Here is a 21,131-nt window from a genome sequence, read left to right as displayed (position 1 = left end):
TACAGTATGGAATGTATTTAAAAGTGTGATTATTGTTCTCATTCAGTATTCAGTATAAGCCGCTAACTGTCGCTGTCTGTTTCTCAGCCCATATCTCTGAGCACCCCAACCAGCAGCCCAGCCATAAGATCCAGATCACTATGGGCTCCACGGAGGCTCGTGTGGACTACATGGGCTCCAGCATCCTGATGGGGGTGTTCAGCAACGCAGACCTGCAGCTGCAGGACGAGTGGAAGGTCAACCTGTGCACCGCCGACGCCAACGTGTCAGAGAAAAGGTGTGACATCATCAAGTTTGTTTTTCACACCAGCCACCCTTTGGTCCTGTTTCTTAGGCTTGGTTCACTCTACCTGGTAAAAACCTACAATACAAGACATTAGCCAGTGTAACAAAATACAATATTATTATGCTAATTTTCAGGATCAGAATTATAATTTGGGGTTCTCCCCTTCTGACATCATTGGGGAAAATATTTGACTGGGCTTTTTGAACACACGTTTTTAAATAGGTGGAGGTGGAGAAAAAGGGAGAGGGCTGTTTTTTTCCTCATAGTACTGGAGTCTTTAGTAACAACAGGGACTCATATTAATGCACATACTGCATAATCAATGTACATTATTCTGCTTTTTGTTTCCTACAATCCTAAATCGTCTTACTCTTCCATCCATCTTTTTTTCTCACCTTTCCCTTCCCCCCTCTCTTCTCCCCCTCCTCCGCCTTTCCAGTGAGATCTTTGTCCACGGAGACTTGCAGTGGGACATTTTCCAGGTGATCATTTCACGCTCCACCACGCCGGACCTCATCAAGATCGGCATGAAGCTGCAGGAGTTTTTCACTCAGCAGTTCGACACCAGCAAGCGGGCGCTCTCCACGTGGGGCCCTGGCCCCTACCTGCCCCCCAAAACCTCTGTCATCAACGCAGACAAAGGATCCTCAGAGCTTTGTGAGCAGGGCCTTTTTATTCTATACTGCCAGCCAGGTGAAATGTTCAAATGCAAAATGTGGCATAATAAGGGGGTGCACCGCGACTGTCTGGGGCGTAGGATGAAAAATGAAGTGTGATTCTGATACGCTAAAAGGCGCACTATGAAACTTTTTTTTGTGTCAGATAAGTGAACGTTTCGTAAGGTTTGTTCTCATAACTGAATAAACACATGTTCCTCACAAGCAAAAAATTGGATCCCCGGAACACTGTTTGAAGTTAGAAAGCTACGATAAAAAGAAATGTTGTACTGTTGTGTATGGCAGCATGGTCCACAGTTTAGTTTACAAATATATTCTAGTCTTAAATTTAATCCCAGCTGGCATCTCAATATAATTTGATATATGCAATTATTCAATTCTTAGAATTACATGTACACTAAATATTTTTTGTAAACTAACTAAAGGCTCTTCAAATGTAAACAATACCACCACTTCATTTCAAGCCGACAAAGCGGGTCAACAACTGAAGGATTATCAAACATGCACAAGAGATCATTAAAACCGTCCAAGCATACATTTACAAAGAGTGGAGGCATATAACAATAGACAAACAACATAACACATCAAAGCCTAGCCAGCTCCAGCAGCCTATGCCTCATGTTTCAGGCCAGGGCTTAATTGATTGGTTCTCCCTTCACGCTCCAGCTTCTCACTCTCACTGTGTCTCACTCTTAACCGTTGTCTGTCACGCACACAGACATGGATGCGGCCCACCACCGCCACTGGCCCGGGGTGCTGAAGGTGATCGCCGGCTGCCACATCTCCCTCTTCCAGATGCCCCTGCCCGAGGATGCCGTGCAGCTGGGAGGCTCCATGAGTCTGCACGGCAACCACATGACGCTGGCCTGCTTCCACGGGCCCAACTTCCGCTCCAAGTCCTGGGCCCTGTTCCACCTGGAAGAGCCCAACATCGCCTTCTGGACCGAGGCGCAGAAGATCTGGGAGGACGGTGAGACTGAATGTTCATTCCAGGGTAAAACAGAATCATTTATTTTCCTCAAAAATACAGCACAATCCGTAGTTGGAAATTATATTGTAGCGGATCACAATTTGTGTGCGGATAAGCATTTATTTGGCACTATAATTCCTTCTTTTGTCGTGTGGCTTGTTTTTTTTTCTCACATCCAGGCTCCAAAGATGATTCTACCTACATTGTTCAGACACTGGATTTCCATCTGGGTCATAACACCATGGTGACCAAACCCTGCGGTGCACTCGAAAGCCCAATGGCCACCATTACCAAAATCACGCGGCGGCGGCACGAAAACCCTCCACACGGAGTCGCCACAGTCAAAGAATGGTTTGGCTACGTCACTGCCATGAGGAATGAAGGTAAAGCTTTGACCTGTTTTTAAAACATTTGTTGTCCGCCCAGATGTATGACAAACTGTGCCTCTCCTGTTACTGACACCTCAACTACACTCTTCAATTTAACATTTCTAATTTAAAACCTGTCGACCTCACTTTGTGAGACGCTGGCCTGCCATGACTGACAGGTCTTTTTATTTTGTGGTCAGTCGGTAAAATCTAATTCTTTTATTGTTATTTTAAGTCTGAGAAATAGAGTGACATTTCCATTAAAGGGCTCCCTCCGCCTGACACACGTATAGTATCAGTGCTTCCATTATCACATAAACTGCATGTTTCAGTACAGAAACACTATTCTCATTGACATAAATGTGGCGGATAGAAAATTGTAAACACCTAAGTATAATATAATTGTAAAGTGCACAGGTTCCATTAACACCACTCATTATAACCTTCATGTTATAATAATCTATTGCAGGCTCATTTGGTGTATAAAGCTGCATTAGTTTGAGCTTGGTGAACCCAATGAAGGGGAGACTGCGTGTGAATGGCTGCTTCATTGTGGTTATCGTCTCAAAACTTCAAACTTTTCTCAACTTCAGACAGCTGTGACTAAAGAAGACAGACGCAGCGTTTCCCTTATTCCACAAAGAGCTGCCTTTCTCTGCAGCCGGCTGCCTTGTTATCTCCACTGTGAAATAGGTTCAGATAGTATTTAACGAGACAGACGAGCAGGGAAGTGGAACCTGACCTTCAATTCAAAAAGGCTTTCTTGACATTCCTTATCTCTTGTTTCAGAGTTGCACTTGCTCAGGAACGTGGAAGCCAACAACCAGGAGAGCGGAGCAGCTGCCAAGAGCTCCAGTCTGCTGAGCAGCTTCCGCAGCTCCTCCACCTACAACCACGAGACGGAGACCATCTTTGCCCTACCCAGAATGCAACTGGACTTCAAGTCCATCCACGTACAAGATCCCGATGAGCCGTCCCTAACAGGTAGGACAGCCCCCCCCCCCCCCACACACACACAGTAATGTCACGGTGCATGAAGGCTATCAATATGTTTGATGTAGTTGTCCTTGAGTGACATGACCTCATCATGATCACACTTTGCTGCATAATAATTAGTGGTGGGCCGTTATCGGCGTTAACGTGCTGCGTTAACGCAAGACTCTTATCGGCGATAAAAAAAATATCGCCGTTAATCTCTTATTCCACCTCCTGTTCGGCTCAGGGGAGATAATAATAGCCAGGGGCCGTTGTTGACACTTGAGGAGCCTTTATTCTCTCACACACCCGCCGCTCTCTCTCTCCATCACTTGCCCACGACACAATCGGGTATTGGAACGCAGGGTGGGTGTGTGTGGCCACCGGTCGCCACGTGACTATAAGTTTCCAAGTTTTAAACACTTCTATCTCTTCAACGTCACCGTACCCGAATCCTAAATATCCCCTTAGCAGACGCTATATTTCATCGGGGGGAAAACTTTGTTTTGCGCCACAGTTCGGCCGTAATGCTGCTGCACACACACACACACACACAGACACAGGCGCACACACACACGCTGCATGTCAGAGAGGGGCGCTACCAAAAAGACGAGAGGAGCGGTTGGAGCAGTTGGAGCGTTTAGAGACACATGCGTGCACATTTATTTACATAAAATCGCAATCGCAGTCATTTGTGCAGTTATGTAAAATGTTTCACTAAGGAAAATTACAGAAAAAGTAACGCACAGTGACTTTGATGAGTAACTTTAATCTGATTACTGGTTTGGAGATAGTAACGCGTTAGATTACTCGTTACTGAAAAAAGAGGTCCGATGCCGGTAACGCGTTACTAAGTAACATCTTGTTGAACATTATTTATTTTCATCACCAATTATCATAGTAGAACAGCTTCCTCAAGCAGATGAGCCCCTGGTCTGATGCGCCACCTGGCTTGAGAAACACGTTCTCAAAGACTTACTTTGAGTCATTATTTAGGGAGCACACACATATTATGAATGAATTCAAATGAGACATTTTAATCTAGATTAATCTAGATTAATTCCAAAATTAATCTAGATTAATCTAGATTAAAAAAATTAATCTATGCCCACCTCTAATAATAATATATATTTAGTTTTGGTTTTTACACCTGGTTTAAGGAAATGTAGTTCACACACTTGCTGTGATCTACATATATTTAATATCACATACTAGTTTGTTTGCTGCTAATTGTAGGTGCAGACTCATTAACGTTGCCTTTGCTAAATATCTTATTTATCTCTGAATAAAGCACCTGAATAAAGTCTGCTTTTTTAACATTTATATGGGTTGCTCTGTGTGACTTTAGACTCCCGAAGTGCTGATTCTCCACCTTCCACCTTTCTGAAAAAAACCTGTGTTCGGTTTCTCTCCCCTTATTACATCATATGAGGAGAAGACACGCCCCCCTCATTACAAACCTAACTTTGCTCTACCTCCACCTGTGATAAGCACTCCCCGAGATACCCCTGACGTTAACTGCCAGTTAGTTCCAGGGCCATCTAGCCGACTGCTTTCAGAGCAGACTGGGCTTTTTCGTAGGTGAGGTTTAAAAGAGAAGGGCTCTAAAACGGAGGGTTTCAGAAAGGGGCTGAAAAGAGGAGTTTCAGCAATGGCAATGTAGGAAATGAAAAGCGTTTGTTTGGACACTACACCATGAAAACAAGTTTGAAGTTGAAACCCAAATTACGACTTCCAACCCTAAAAATGAGCATAACATGTGTCCTTTAAAACCTCATCCTATTGTGTTCCAGACTCGGACAGCAAACCCAAAGTGGAGTGCAGCGTGGTGACAGAATTCACCGACCACATCTGCGTCACCATGGACGCCGAGCTCATCATGTTCCTTCACGACCTGGTGTCCGCCTATCTGAAGGAGAAGGAGAAAGGTATTTGTCTTTTCACAACAATCCCTCGTTCCTTCCCTTATCAACCCTGTCTGCCTGTCAAGGAGGAAAATACATAATAAATGTTTAGTCATTTCAACAGTCCCCACACACTCTGCGACAAAAGCCGTGAGTCATTGCACAACAGATGTAGCCGCGATAATTGGATAAAAAAAAACAGTATCAAAACAAGGTATTGTTAGAGGAAAGTACTTATCAGCTATACAAAGAGAAATAATAAGATGAAGTACATCTGCCATCAGCCTGTGTGATTGTGAAGCTGTTTGCTGTATGCTGTCACGCTTTGTGGAGAGCAGCATGAAACACGTGAGGCTGAGTGTTGTTTTCACACACAGCGGGGGAGGTCAGAGAGACCAACGCCGGCAGCATTTTAATGGGACTCCCTTTTGTCACAAAGAAACAAATTAACACTCTTTATGCCGGCAGCCTTGCATTCTTTACCACAAATAAAGTAGCGACCATGTTGCGGCTGCAGCTCAATACAAAGAGAATAAAGGGGAGTGCTGTTTAATTAATGTAGGGCAGATGGGTATTTGAATGTGAATGGCGTCCATATCTATACTATCATGGTGGAGATTGTGCTTTGTGGGATATTGATGAATGTTTATTGCATTCGCCAGTTGATTACTTACTCTAAAACAATTGTTTTTCTGTATTACCATTTTTTGGGAAATGTTTGAATTAGGGCTGTCAAACGATTAAACATTTTAATCAGATTAATCACAGGATTCCATGGATTAATCACGATTAATCACGATTAATTCTACCATTCGAAATAGGCCCAAAAAATTACCATTTTTTCTGTATATTGTTATATGAATTGAAAGATAAAGGACAGAAGGTGAATATATACATTTAAATGTAGTTTTTATTCATTGAAAATCCAAATGATGGTGTAATTACTGCAAATAAATTATAATCAACTAAAACAACCACACCATACTTAAATTTGGCTGTCTCTATTCAGCAAATATAGCATAGGCTATATAATGGCATGTATTGAGTGAATCCATGGTTTTGCATTCCTGAATACAACCTGATTGCAGTTTGTTCGTGTGTCTGTGTGTAGAAAAGGCCCCAAAGTTCATAAGTTAGTGTTTGATATTTTTTACAGTGTGTTAAGATGTGTTTTATTCAGTGTGGATAACTGTCAGTTAGGGCTGTGACGTCAGTCGGCCGGAGAGTCTGTTTAGTAAGTTTCCTTTCTCTTCTCCCTCGGTCGGATGTGTGAGCGTTGCCGCAGTAATCGATCATTCCACATGTGAAACGTGTTTATTTGAGTTTATGTGAATCACCCGTGAGTGAGTAAGTAGCCTACATGCAGTCCCGATCGCTGTTATAAATGAGGCTATAGTTTATGCATGTTATTAACGGCCACGATTCGCGGGTCGCAACAGCTGTTGTAACGTCTCCTCACGAGTCACGAGCGGAGTTTAAGCATGTGTTTCTTTTCCCGCGATCTATGCTGCTGTGTCTGTGAAAGAAGGAAAATAAAGAGCGGATAAACCATACTCCTCCTCTCCTAGTCTCATGCTTATAGTCTGACGTTTTTGGCCATAAGTGCTGTTCTGGCCGACACCTCTGAAGTGAAACCTGTGATACAAGCAGATCAGCGCGGTACCGATACATCCACCAGTTTCCTCCGCTACAGTGTGTGTGTGTGTTTGTGTGTAGCCGACGTTGTTGTCACGTACACACACCTCTGAAAACTGCAGACGTTTGTTTCCTCCCGTGAACGGAGCAGAATGTTTCTCCTGTTGCTTCCGAGAGCAACTGCCAGCCACGACACAGACGTGGCCGTTAGCAGCAGTTATAGACTAGCGTGCTGCTATGTTTGGCTGTGCGCAGCTACTGATCCTGGGTCAGCCACAGCGAAGAGTGACTAGTGTAGGGCGGGTGGGATGCACGGGGCGGATCATTCTGCACATGCGTTAAATGCGTTAAAAAAAATTAACGCATTAATTCCAGAAATTAATCACCCTGCGTTAACGCGTTAATTTTGACAGCCCTAGTTTGAATATATATTCAAATATGGCAATATTTAACTTCCGTAATTTTCGGACTATAAGCCGCGACTTTTTCCCCATTTTTCGACCCTGTTATTACACAGCACAGTATGTTCTGTAGCTACTTGGGATGGGCGTTAGTAATTGAGTACTCGAGTACTCCTCGTTTCAAATGAACTTGATTGGTGGATGAGGAAAATCGTTTTATGTTTTGTTTTTAGTGTCTGTAGCCTTTAGGCCGGTGGGCCGCCCCTATTTTAAAATGTTATATACGTGTACAAAACGGATCAAATAAAGTTTAACAAAATTAAATATTTTGATGCAAGTGCAATAAACTGAGCGTTGTGTCAAACATCAACTGCAAATAACTGCCACCTCCATGCCACCGCAGCGCAGCCTGTGTTCTCCACAGCACCGCGGAGCTGAACACGGTCTCTTCTCCAGAACATTTTCAGGAATATAGTTCTGTCCAATTATTTCAAAGCAGATGATAAAGTTACGTTTATAAAAAGGGGAGATGACACCTGTTACTCTCAGTTAGTAATGAGTAGACTCCAGGTGAGCATGCAAGGTGCTCTCCGCTTGGAAAGAAAAGTAAAGAAGAAGTAAGGCTTACTTCAGGCACATTCGCTCCGAGCCAACACCAGTTAAGAATCCTTCAATAGGGAATATGGGGATAAGATTCAAAAACCGACCGGTGTAACGTTCCGTTAATGAGGAATTAGTTGCGGTAATTATTCACGGACACGGAAGCATTACGCGGTTGGATATAGGCTACAACTATCTGCTTTGGTGAGTTATTTATATGTATTTAAATTGTAGGACAATCATTATTTGCTGCCCTTCTTATTTTAAATGGTGACTTAGGCTATTTTTTTTTTGTTACAACTACAGCCCATGCTTTTTTTCTCTTTTTTTCTCCCCACCACAGTTCTACTCAATCGGTTTAAATTGTGGCCCGTCTATTTAATTACTTTCAGTGAGGAAAATGTGTTTTAAACTTGTGGAAAACAATCCTTAATATCATATGGCAACTGTGATTGGTTGACATTAAGCATTGAGCGCTTTATTGCGGTGAACCGTTATTCTGCAGACAGATGCGTTGCGTTCTAAAAATTTAAAAAAAGTTTAACGAGGAATCGATTGATCCTCGAGGAATGCAAGCGATCACACGAGTAACGAAAACACTCATGCCCATCCCTAATAGCTACTATTGCACTAAATGGTAACACTTGAATACGTTATGCAAATATGCAACTTGTTTGTTGAAATGTTAATAAATGGGAGCTTCCCCAAGCAGCAATCTCTTTCCCGACAATCCCCTCTGTGCACGAACTCTTACATATGGTAATTAAACATTATAACACCTGCGGCTTATAGTCCAGTGCGGCTTATAGTGCGGAAAATACGGTAATTATGTGTGAATTTGCATCTCTTTAAAAAACTAAAAAAAGATTTTTCAAAACATTAGTTTTGGATACATCCTTTTTTTATTTCATAAATCAAAAAATACTTTGTTGAGGTCTTGAAATGTATGTATCATTAATCAGACAATGAACACCATATGAAGAAATCATTATGTAATAACTTTCAGAACAGTGATTAGGATGATGGATGTAAGTGCTTTAGAAGTTGGTTTATTGAGTATTGAGAAACTAACGTTGAGATAATGGTTGCTTAAGGAGAAATATACAGACGCACAATGACAAGGTTTGGAAAAAAATAAACACCAACTGTACATTTAGACCTAATACTATTATGAAAGAAGATGTGTCATGGAAGAAAAAAACATCTCTAAATTGACCTGTCTCATCATAATAAGTAAACATCATCAAGGCAGTGGAGCCTTATTGCCTCTCTTCTTTTTCCCCCTCAGCCCTTTATAACCCGCGGATGTTTGCCACTCGGCCGGGTCAGAAGAGCCCCACAGCCGTGCATGACGACAGCTCCTCGGACAAGGACAAGGATGACGGCATCAACTACACCACAGTGGACTGGAGGGAGTTCATGTGCAACACCTGGCACTTGGAGCCCACTCTCAGGTCAGCTCCGCTCCACCGCAACACAGGCATTTCAGAGTGTCTGCAGCAGACACACACACAACCCCTTTTAATGTGACAGAGAGAGTCATAATTGAGTCATAATGCTTCGTCATGAATAATGCTCATTTGAAAGCAGTGTAGGAGACTATAGAAAAGATCATTTGTGACTCTGTGTTAAGCTTCTCGACTTTTGTGCCGACATCAGGTTTCTCTGCAGTGACGCACGGAACAGAACACTCAAAGCAAAGCTGCCACGCGTCATTGTATGACTCTGAGGCTTAGTTAAAGAAATACAAGCCACTCAGATGTAATTAAGAAAACTGTTTTTTTCACACACAACTGAGTAAAGGTTGACTCGCTGTCCTATATTCTAGTAGATGTAGTAGATGTTGCGTAAAATGCAGCCAGTGATGGCTATTCAGTAGGCAGTCCATTCAGACTATTCCTTTCCCTAATTAAAAATGGTAATGCCACAGTGAGAAAAGTCAATAAAGTTACAGTTGTTCATTTATGTAGTAGAACATGTGGTAGAGTTAAAAAGTACCTCAAAATGTACCTTAAATTATGACTTTTCCTGTAGTTCTAAAAAACTTTACTAATTCTCCATGAAATAGCATATGTAGTGTGTCTTAAATGCATTTAGCAATGACTGAACGACACATTTGCTCCATCTTTCAGGCTCATCTCCTGGACAGGGCGTAAGATCGACCCGGTCGGCGTGGACTACATCTTGCAAAAGCTGGGCTTCCACCACGCCAGGACTACAATTCCCAAGTGGCTGCAGAGGGGCGTGATGGACCCGCTGGACAAGGTGTTGTCTGTGCTCATCAAGAAGCTAGGCACGGCCCTGCAGGACGAGAAGGACAAGAAAAGCAGAGACAAGGAGGAACACTGAGGAGCTTTCATACCACTGTAATCAAAGCTGTGCACAAGTTTCTCCACAGGTCATAAAACACTGTATTACAATAGCCACTACTGTACAACACATCTGTCAAACATCCTCATTGTACCTGCTACTACCTGTGAAATTCAGCACAGTTGCTCACTGTGGCGACATGCCACTAGCAGCTCTAACTGAAGCGTTTTGCACCAATGTTGTTTTTCTGTATATTTTGAACAAAAGTAGCACATGTTAGTATTATTTGACTGCTTTAATGGTAAAACCCTGCCTCTTTTTACCTGTTGTAAATGACCTTACTGAAAATCGCTTGAACTTTAATTTTAAGGCTTACCAATATTTCATGAGAAATGATTTCTTAAAACCATTGCCTTTTCTTTGTTTCCCATGGAACACATGGTAGGTATGCTTTATGTATTTTATAGTGTAGTTTTTAAGATATTTAAGAACAGTTCAGTGACAGTGTTCTTGATTTTTTATTATTATTATTTTTCATCTTTGATGTGAACAAATGAATTACTCACGGCACATCGTCCACTCAGTCACGAGGATGACATGAACTTTTAATCATAATTTAAACTGAGATCACTATTTATGGGTATGTGAATTGCAAAGTCTATAACATGTATTGGCTTGGTGTGTCAAGCTTATTTTTGTCTTTTTTTAATCCATAAAGTAGAACCAGTGTATATAATAAAATTTCTTAAATGTGTTGATTTCCTAAATGATTAAAAATATTGCCATTCAATTTTAGATGAAGCACATGTCTTTTATTTTGCGCTCGGCTGGTAAAAATGTATACTTTTAACAAACTTTGTCTCTTATTTTTGAGAAATAGAGCTCAATGGTGTGTTCTGTTTTGTGCCCCCGACTGAGCGCCTGGAATGCTCCGTTGGGGGCACAAAACACCAGAAAAAGCCTGAAATTTCCATCATAGGGCTACACCGATTTTACACTTAGAGGTCAGTTTTTGCATCTGAAGTATAGCACTCAGTCTGTGGCAAGTGCTGTTTATGTCTTCTGGGACAAAAGACTGAAGAAAATAACCCTAGCGATGTCATTAGGGCCATCTTCGCTTAGACTTTACAAATTGGCGGCATTAGGCCTACTCTAGCTTGGCGCTCCTGTTGTTATCTAAAAAAAAAACAATTGAGGCTTTCGCAACTCACTTTTCCATTTGTGGGAAATTATTTACCCCGGGAAACGGCTCTCCGACGGCTTCAAATACATCCTAAATGAACTTGTTACGGTTTTATATTCTTTTGAAAAATGTGTCGTACTGTTTGAGTCAACTAATGAGTGAGTCTACATTAGACTCTTCCCCACCAACCTCCCCATGAAAAGCCTGCTGTTCTCACCACAGGTTTTTGTTAATACAGTATTCTGTACACAGTATCCCCCACCAGTCCTGTTCTACTTGTGGTTCCATGCCATGGTTTTTTGCATTTTTGATGGCGGTTGAGGGAGAGCGCAGTGCACCGTGGAGGCAGATAACTGCGGCTTGACTCTGTGATGTCTGAGACTACAGCAGCGTCACCGGAGGAAAACTCAGACTGCTCGTTGTGAGAGCAGTAACACACACTCCCGCCTTTTGCTCTCTCCTGCCTGCTGGGCCGGACATTATGGTCGATTTTTATTCAGCCTGCTGCACACTCGACCCTTTGAAGTGATTCCTGCTTTACATATATCGGTGCAATACATTTTCTTGCATTTCTTTTCACTCCACAGAGTCGGGGTGTAGGCTACACATAACAACAAGGAATAGATAGAAGCCAAGTGACCGACCAGTAGATGGAGTCAAAAGCCAGTTGGCCCACAATCTGAACTTTTAACAGAGTCCATAGATTATTTGGTATGGGCACGATTCAGTAATATTGAATAATGTAACTTAAACAAGGATTTTATTGAGATGAAACTGTTTGATGCAGCACAACAAAAAGCTAGTTAATTGTAGTTAGAATTAGAATTGCAATCCAGTTATAATGCATTTCCACACGACAAAAAGCTGCACAAAGATAACTTGTTATTTGAACTTAGAAAACTAATTAAACTTTCATTGAACATCAAAATGAGTATTATGTCAGGACTCCATCATTCTTATTTAGAGAATGACATCTGTGTTTGGTTTTTGTGTGGGAAGCTGTAAGAGGCCATTTATTTGATCTCCGAAAGCACAAACGAACATCACACTTGACACATTTATTCGATGTGTATCCATCATTGCAGTGCCTGCAGCAGCCTGGCTTTTCTATCTTCCAATGTCAAGTGCCCCGCATTATCCCTGAGAGCATGAGGAGGGGGAACATTGTGGGTCATCTTTTTCTCACCTGGGCTTTGTGCTCTGTGCCCTTTTAGCTAACTTCCTGTCAGTTACTGCAGTTAGCAGTCCTCTCGCTCGTCCCCACGTCACCACATTAATGCACTGCGGTCTTCAAGCAGCAAGTTATCTAGCATCATCTCAGATCCATAAGTGTGATAAAACATGATAAAAACCATCAAAACAGACTTTGGGAAGGATTTTTACCTGCTCCGCCATTGTAGGACGGGTGTCGGTTTGTAGCGTTCTCTCTTGTGATTGGATAAAATTTCGGGATACTACATAAAGTTTAATTGCTTATTACATGCAGAGCAGCTGACTAAGAGATTGGCTTTATGAAATGCGCACATCGTGTAAGTGATTACTGTGTGAATAAAGAGCGATTTAACACTTACATTAATATAAATAAACCGCTTACTTCACCTTTAACCATGGATGGTTTGCCCCTTTACAGGCTATTGATTTTGAGAAAGGTTTCCTTTAGCTGTGCCTGGTAATGCCTCATGTTTGTGTATCCTAGTCAGGGATCTGCAGGGTTCTACAGTCACGCTAAAAGGTGGAGTTGTTGTTAAAATCACTTTGGGTCAAGATCAGTGAATATCTTCTCCAGTCTGCTACATGTCTTTTCAGCGCACACACAGTATTGACAGTAGCGTATCGTGAAGAAAATATTCACTGATTTTGACCAAAAGTATTTTTGCCAACAAGTGTTCTCCAGAATTGCTGACTCTACCTTTAAACTGAATCCCAGAATTGAACGTTTGAATGATGGTGTGCCAAATTTTTTTTTACCTCATTTGGAACTTGTACTTGGTGATAAAGGAATCAAGCAAACCGATCCCAACCCATGAATCAAAGATAACTCTTCTCAATGGTCTACCGGGTTCAATTTAGGATTTGGTCCCCGCTGGGCAAAGCCTTGTCAACTGATTATGGTCCGTCAAAAGTGAAGTGTATAAGTGTAACTGACCGGTTGTCATGCCACCTTGAAGCACTGGATGTTGTCATGACTACATCTCCTGATAATCCTATGGCTCAGACATGCTCTGTTTACCCCTCACACTCCTTTGGTACAGGAGAAAGTGTCACAGTTATGCCTTAGATACTACTTCTTGCCCAAACCTTAAAGCCCTCTAGGGAGAGGGTCTCCCAAAGCATGTATTGCCTGATTCCACTGAACTTCCCCTTCAAAGCACAACAGAGTTGTTGCGGCTCCTCTGGCAATATATGTTGGCTTTCCTCCCCGAATGGATCCACCCCATGGCTTTTCTGAAAAACAAGGAGGGTTGTCGACAAAATGGATGGATGAAAGCGAGGACTAGAAAGCGTTTTGTGGCATTACATCAGCTACAGGGCCGTAGTGTGTGTCGGTTTACCAGTAAAAAAAAATCCTGACACCGGGCCTTTGTATCATACCCAAATATATGTCATTTGTTTTAGCTGTTTAAATGTGCACTATGTAACAGCAGCAGGGCCCACATTTTTATTTTACAAACATTATTTTGATGTATGAACTCTTGCGTTAACAAGTGAAGCGTTCTGCCTGCTCTGTGTGGTACCAGGCATGTCTTCACTCTGGTTGCTCACGCTTTCTGTCTTCATGGCTCTCACTTATACCCTTTCACTGTCACAAGCCCTGAGCCTGGTCATCCTGTGCTATGTTTAATTCATGGCTATCACTATCCTCTGACTCAATCTCACTTGTTGCTCCATTAACGGTGGCTTTGAATACATCCTGAATTGAATGCGCTCCCCCTTTCTTTGCCAATGAGTTTCTGAAATGTAAATAGTTTTTTTTAAATATAAATGTAGATATCTAATGCAAAACATATGTATACACTCACCGGCCACTTTATTAGGTACACCTGTTCAACAAAAAGCTAATCAGCCAATCACATGGCAGCAATTTAATGCATTTATGCATTTAGACGTGGTCTAGACAATGTACTGAAGTCAAACTGAGCATCAGAAAGGGGAAGAAAGGGGGTTTAGGTGACTTTGAACGTGGCATGGTTGAAGGTGCACGGCAGGATGGATCCACACTTTCATGTTGTTTACGCCAAATTCTGAACCTGCCATCTGAATGTTGCAACTGAAATCGAGACTCATCGGACCAGGCATGATTTTTCAATCTTCTATTGTCCAATATTGGTGATCCTGTGAGAATGGTAGCCTCATTTTCCTGTTTTTAGCTGACAGGAGTGGCACCCGGTGGGGTCTTCTGTTGCTGTATCCCATCTGCTTCAAGGTTGGTCTTGTTTTGCATTCAGATATGGTATTCTGCATACCCTGGTTGTAACAAGTGGTTATTTGAGTTACTGTTGCCTTTCTATCATCTCGAACCAGTATGCCCATCCTCCACTGACCTCTGACTTCAACAAGGCATTTTACGTCCACACAAATGCCGCTAACTGGATATTTTTTCTTTTTCAGACCATTCTGTAAACCCTAGAGATGGTTTGGAGTGAAAATCCCAGTAGATCAGCAGTTTCTGAAATACTCATACCAGCCCTCCTGGCACCCTCAACATTGCCATGTTCAAAGTCACTTAAAACCCCTTTCTTCCCCATTCTGTTGCTCGTTTCAACCTCAATAAGTTGTCCCGTCCAGGTCCACATGCCTAAATGCATAGAGTTGCTGACATGTGATTGGCTGATTAGTTATGTGTTAACAAGAAAATGAACCACCCACTGTACCTAATAAAGTGACCGGTGAGTGTATATCTGTACACAATCTAAATTAATATTTCCTGTAACCCGTATTCCCCTTACCCTTAATATCAAACCTTAACTCTAGAATCCACACACGCAAACATACACACACAGATGAATAAACAGAATCACACACACAGACTCACACACACAGGCACACACACACACACACACACAGGCACACACACACGCACGCACACACACACAGGCACGCACACACACACACACACACAGGCACGCACACACACACACACACACACATTGTTGAAATTGTCAAAATAGAGAGCTGTGTGGTCAGTGGGAGACAACAAACATGTCTTGCACTATTAATATTTTCCTGACAAAAACGTTGCTATGATTCAGCATACAGCCTGGTGTGTTGGGGATTTGTAATGTTTGTCTAACATTCAGTCAGGAATAGGGACATACTCCCGGACAGTTGCAAATAGATGTTGCAATGTTTACAGCAGTGGGCCTCCGAGGTGACACATCGGCTCCCCGCAGTATACTGTCCTGCTCCTGAATTATAAATTAGGAACAGAATAGACTGCAGTAAAATGTCATGAAGTGACCAGAGATGTTGAACGGCTTAAATTGCCTTGCCTGTGTCCTGCCTGGCCCCGCGATCAGACTATTGCTGGGGCACATTCCCCGCAGAGCTCTGGACTGCCCGATCAAACAAAACTGACATAAAGCAATAAGTGAGCAGCATAAGATAAGAAACGGCCTTGCTTAAGATAGATGTTCAGAGTGTAAAACAAAATAAAAAAGTCAGTTCTAATGTGAAAATAAGAGGTGAATGCTGGAAGAACGTGTGAATATTTTATCTGCAGAATTCAGGGGGTTTTCAACATTAAGGGTTTTGAGGCTTTGAAGTGAAGCTGCTAGTTGAGCTTTTGACAGTTTCCTACATGCAGTTTAAGGCTAGTGAAATCATGTTCTCTTCCTAAAAATGAAAGGCTTCATAAAGCACTAGCCAAAGGGATTTGTTGCACTCTGAGAACCTAATATACAGTTATAATGAATGGCTTGTTGTTACTGATCTATTCTATTCTGTATTCCATAAAACGCCTACCAAAGTAAAGTTACAAAGTGCTTCAGATATAAAACAAAGAACACAATATAAAAGAAAACACAGGAATAAAATCCTCAAAGTCCTGCAAATAACATAATTTTTTTTTCTAAATGGCTGGACCCATACACAGAATTCCAACATGGGATCAGAAGACGTCGGGGGAAGCCGGTGCAATAAAAGAATGTTGAGATGCTGAGATTTAAAGGAAGCCACTGACTCTGCGTGCTGTATTTCCTGGGGCAGATTGTCTCAGAGCCTCGGGGTTTCTTGTTTCAAAGGTTCTGCCCCGCTTATTAAAAGGCCCATGCCAGAGAGTGAGCAGGGTGGTCCAGGGGATAAAATATCAGAGAATATACTGAGGAATCAGACCATTCGGCGCAGTGTAGGTAATTAAAATAACATTTAAATCATTGTAAAAAAAAACATGCTGGAAGCAAGTGTAATGAATCTTAACCCGGGGTGATAGGTTCAAATCTGTAAGGTTAAAAGCCTGGCAGCTGAGTTCTGTACTGACTTTAGCCGACGTACAGATTTTCCATTATAGGCATTTTAATGGCTGTTAAATTTATCCAGGGCTTGCTGGGATAGAAAAAAACATTAAACATTTTTTTCTGTTTCTTTAAAAATTAATAAAGGGAAGGCGATTTCTGGGAATGTTCCTCAGTTGATAAAAGCATGGACTGAACTGGAATAAATTAAATACCGCAGAGCCCCATTATGATGTAAAGCAACTAAACCGTCTAAACACAAATGACTTGATTAAGATTTGTGCCTTCTTTTCCAATGAGTTTCTAATTGCTTGTTCCACTTCATCGGCTTTACCTTGATTTGATAATTCTGTGAAACAAAATGGCAGGAGAAGTGTTCAATGGAAAAGCTGGTCGTTCGTATAATCGCCTGCCTGAACTATCCAGCTAATGATTCTCTTTGTTGAGCTGTGAAAAGCTGCCACACAGAATAAATTAGAGTGCTCTTTTTACTCACTTGGTGGTGGTGGTGACCCTCTCCCTTGACCACAATGTTTGTCTGAAGCCCCCTAGTCAAAGGGACATCTGCCATGGCCACTGCAGTTCTCTTACATAATTTTCTGATGCGTCGCTTCTGTACTGATGCCAAGGTGGGCCAACTACAGCCAGCAGTTTGAAGGCTGTCACGTCTTGTGGAGATGCAGCTTGTCTGTCTTTTTACCCAGGGAGTGCAAAGGATCAGAAGAAAAAAATTATATTTTAACCATGTCTGTGACTTTCCAGTTCTTAGCCCCGGAAGGGACATGGAGGGGGAGAAAAAAAATATATATCTATGGTTGAAAGAAGAAGAGATGTGCTTTGGCCAGATCTCATGAAACTTTAATTCAAGGTCAATGTACTTGCAGTTGTGGCACCAACGAAACTGCCACAACACTGGAGCAGAAACATTCGCGGGAGAAGTTAATAGACTTGTACTTTGACTTTGGGCTCAAATATTAAAGACATTAAATAAGTGCTTGGGAGTAGGCAGAGTTTTACCAATTTAAAATGTATTGTATAATGCGCACATGTAAGCAAACAGTATTATGCATCTTTGGATATGCAGCAAAATAGTGTAGCTGTGAAGTTGGGGTTAGGCAGGTACCGTAATGGGTTATCAGAGCTGAAATTTTGTGACATGTTATTTTACCATCACAACTGTTTGCCCCCGTCTGCAATAGGCCTACTAACTGAGTCAATGTTTTATTCTTTTTGTGGTAAGAAAACGTAAATGAAGCCAAACGTATTATTTGTTGTTAAATTATTGGTCCAATGACCGTGCATGGTGCATCATTTGAAGAGGGCTTCACTTCAGAATTTGTATCTGACTCTCATCAATTCCCATCAGCGTAAGGCATTTTAGCATCTTTGCATCACTGTTTTGGTTCAGTGTAACCGAATATGTAAAAAAAATTCCCCAACACAGTACGGAACTGTTTTCATTTAAAAAAGAGTAAACCCACTGCATGCCTACCCAGCAGCACTAAACAGTAGCGAAACAAAAGCAAGCGGCTAGCTGGTGAAGAGGAGACAGATATTTCCTTTCTTTATAGGTCCATGGATATTTCCCTCATAAGTTGGTGGAGAACAAAACAGAACTAAAACGAGAGAGAGAATGTTGGATTTATATGAATCGGAACGCCAAGGAATGCTCTATGTGTGGAAGAAGAAGAAGAAGAATACTTTAGACAAAAGAATAGGAAATAGGAAAACTTTGCCAACACTTTGTCCATACTAACAACTTTAAAGGTGATCTTTTGTAACACAACGGCTTGCTGCACTGCCCCCAAGGGATATTGGGACTGCTTACCCATGTCAACAGTTGAGAACAGCCCCGAATAAATTTCAACCCATCAACGTTTGCTTTCTACAACGATGAGTTTGGCCATCACGACTCAGTAATTGCACAAACCAGTCAATGCTTTTAGGAAATCACAGGCGCCTCAGGGACCAGAAGGCTTGTCAGCGCCGACTGCTCTAACCTGTGGCACTTGTCAGACTTTATCTCTGGCAGTGAAAGATTAAGTCTGTGGGTTCACCCATACAAACCACAGCTGGCACTTTAAACAGCTTCACACACACACATACACACGCACGCATGCACACACACACACGCATGCACACACACACACACACACACATTATTCTGTACTGTAGCGTGAGAGAGACAATTTCCGCCAAGGTAACCAGGGCTGCTATATAAATTCTTGTTGCAAGAACCTTCATTTCGCAAAATGTCATGCACAAGTTGTATCTATTCTTCCGTGTGCATCAATGATAAAAGTCAAATATGCAATATTTAACTGTTCATCAGCTGCAGTTTTAGCCTCCCCAAGCCTTTTCTGTTTTTCTTTCCTGATTAATTCATCCAGACTGGTGTTTTAGTTCAACGTTTCTCAAGGCACCGGGTGAACTTTTAGATATGTCAGCCATCTCCTTGCTTTTTCAGTGACCCATAATTATTTAGATGTATGTAAAAAAAAACTATAATAATTATGTGAGGTGTTTCATCCTATTACGATTTGCATTTCATGACCTGAGGGCCAATCCTCACTTACAAGAAAGTTCATTAAATGTACTTGATAAAGACTCAAGAATCCATATCAGCTTTGTAGTGTCTTCTTAATCCAGCAATTCATGCTAATGCCTTGGGAACAAGCCCAATCAATATTGAATGTGCAGTATTTTTTTTGATTCAGGATCCTTTTGAGAACTCATTTAACAATAGCTCCACAACAAAGAGGTTTTTAGAAGATTCCTCATAGATTTGCGACTGACCCCCAGAGCACATATGCCTCCTAAACTAAAATAACTAAATGAATGCAGCCAAGGAGTTTGCTTGCTTTGTCTTACTTCTTTTAGGCTTCAGTGCAGTGTTGGAGATTTGATCATGAAATTTTAATCGACTCACTTAAGCACTAAGGTGGGTATCTGGCTCAGCACAGAGCTGTCTCAGATCCCATCTTTCTAAGAGACAATTCATCTATCTAAAGGCACCAGGCTCCTGAAAAGTCCCACCGAACTCTATTTCAGGTGTGTCCTCCAACAGTACAAGCGCCCTCTTGAAAAAGTATTTAAATAACACGGAATGTCCCTCTTTATGGTGTGCAGAAAATACCAATTTAAACAAGCGATCACAACAGAAAGCATACTCTAAATCAACACACCATGCAACACTGAATGTTTCGCTGGAAGTAAAGGTCTACTTTTAAAAAACACTCCAACTCTACATTTACATTGCTGACCTTTAGTTTTGACCTTTTTGGTTTACTCCAAAATTGGAGACTAGAAGGTCATCTGTAGTATGCCTTTAGTGGTGCCCATTTTGATACCCTTATAAATTGTCTTCTTCTGAGTGTAGCAGGACGAAACTTATTGACCAATTTGTGTGGTTTTAACTGCCGATCTGTGTCCATAAATTACATTATTAATGTATAATTTATTTTTGGTGAGGTTTTTATTACAATTTATTTCAACTTTTGGAACTCCTTTTATGGTGACCTAAATTAGGGCTTTGCATCCATGAAGTTTAAAAATCATTTGTAGGTTCTAACTTCAATTGGATAGCATTTTGAAGAGCAAACCATAAACCAAACAGAATGACAAAAGACACAGCATCACAAAAGGGGTAAAAGGGGCGCAACTAAGAGGAACAACACACAGTGAAAGCTTTTTTGGAAATGTATTCATCAGGGATGCTGCAGCTTGGAAGGGCTGGGGAGGTTAATAACAAAAGATGTCTGCTTGCTTTTGAAGGTTATTTTTTTGTGTGCAAATGAACATTTTGGGCAGGGAAAATCAAAGAGAAAGCAGGGCTTGGAGAGACAAGATCTGTGTTTAAGAGCTTCGTGAATTCATTGACGTGTCGTTGCCAGCGAAGTCAGCGGGAAGCCACTCAGACCCATCTGTGCCGACAAACACCTATCAAATATGAAACTGATGGGGAATGGAAAGGAGATTTCCTCTGTTAAAATCTCAACGGCTGCCAGATGCCGGGGAGGTGTTTGACTTACACAGAAATGAAGAGAGTGGCAGCCATGTAAAATAAATATGAGACACCAGACTCTGAACAATGGAAATGTCAAAGTTTCACTCGTTTCTTTGCTCAAATTTTCTATATTTTTGTGACTCAGGTATACAATATGTTCGAAAGTTAGCTTAGCATCAGACAAGGGAGGGTCGGGAGGGATTTCGTTATAAAAGCAGGTAGTGTAATGGGTGGCAAATGGTATTTTCGTATAGTCTACTAGCAGCATTAGTTCTAGCAACATTAATGGGCAACAATTACATTTCAATTTGTCCACTACTTCCAGCCTTAGCTTTTCTTTGTTTTTATTGCCAATTAGCAGTAGCC

The 21,131-nt window shown here is 41.6% G+C and overlaps 1 protein-coding gene across 24 annotated transcripts in view; it reads left to right on the top strand.

Moving 5' to 3' along the window:
* The window catches only part of kiaa1109 (KIAA1109), a 99,921-nt gene extending 89,016 nt beyond the window's left edge, over positions 1 to 10,905 (top strand). For 14 of the 24 annotated variants that reach the window (XM_080042640.1, XM_080042635.1, XM_080042638.1 and 11 more), the window contains 8 exons: positions 88 to 277; positions 726 to 943; positions 1,682 to 1,957; positions 2,113 to 2,316; positions 3,091 to 3,285; positions 5,070 to 5,204; positions 9,105 to 9,270; positions 9,949 to 10,905. In XM_080042640.1, coding sequence (XP_079898766.1) covers positions 88 to 277; positions 726 to 943; positions 1,682 to 1,957; positions 2,113 to 2,316; positions 3,091 to 3,285; positions 5,070 to 5,204; positions 9,105 to 9,270; positions 9,949 to 10,165 — 1,601 coding nt within the window. In that variant the 3' untranslated portion in view covers positions 10,166 to 10,905. The remainder of the gene's footprint in view (positions 1 to 87; positions 278 to 725; positions 944 to 1,681; positions 1,958 to 2,112; positions 2,317 to 3,090; positions 3,286 to 5,069; positions 5,205 to 9,104; positions 9,271 to 9,948) is intronic. The other 10 variants (XM_080042637.1, XM_080042639.1, XM_080042636.1 and 7 more) reach the window with 1 other exon arrangement.
* The last annotated feature ends 10,226 nt before the right edge of the window (positions 10,906 to 21,131 follow it).

Source organism: Ammodytes marinus (genome assembly GCF_949987685.1).
Source record: "Ammodytes marinus genome assembly, chromosome: 15".
NCBI classification, from domain to species: Eukaryota; Metazoa; Chordata; class Actinopteri; order Uranoscopiformes; family Ammodytidae; genus Ammodytes; species Ammodytes marinus.
This window is presented reverse-complemented; position numbering and strand designations above follow the sequence as displayed.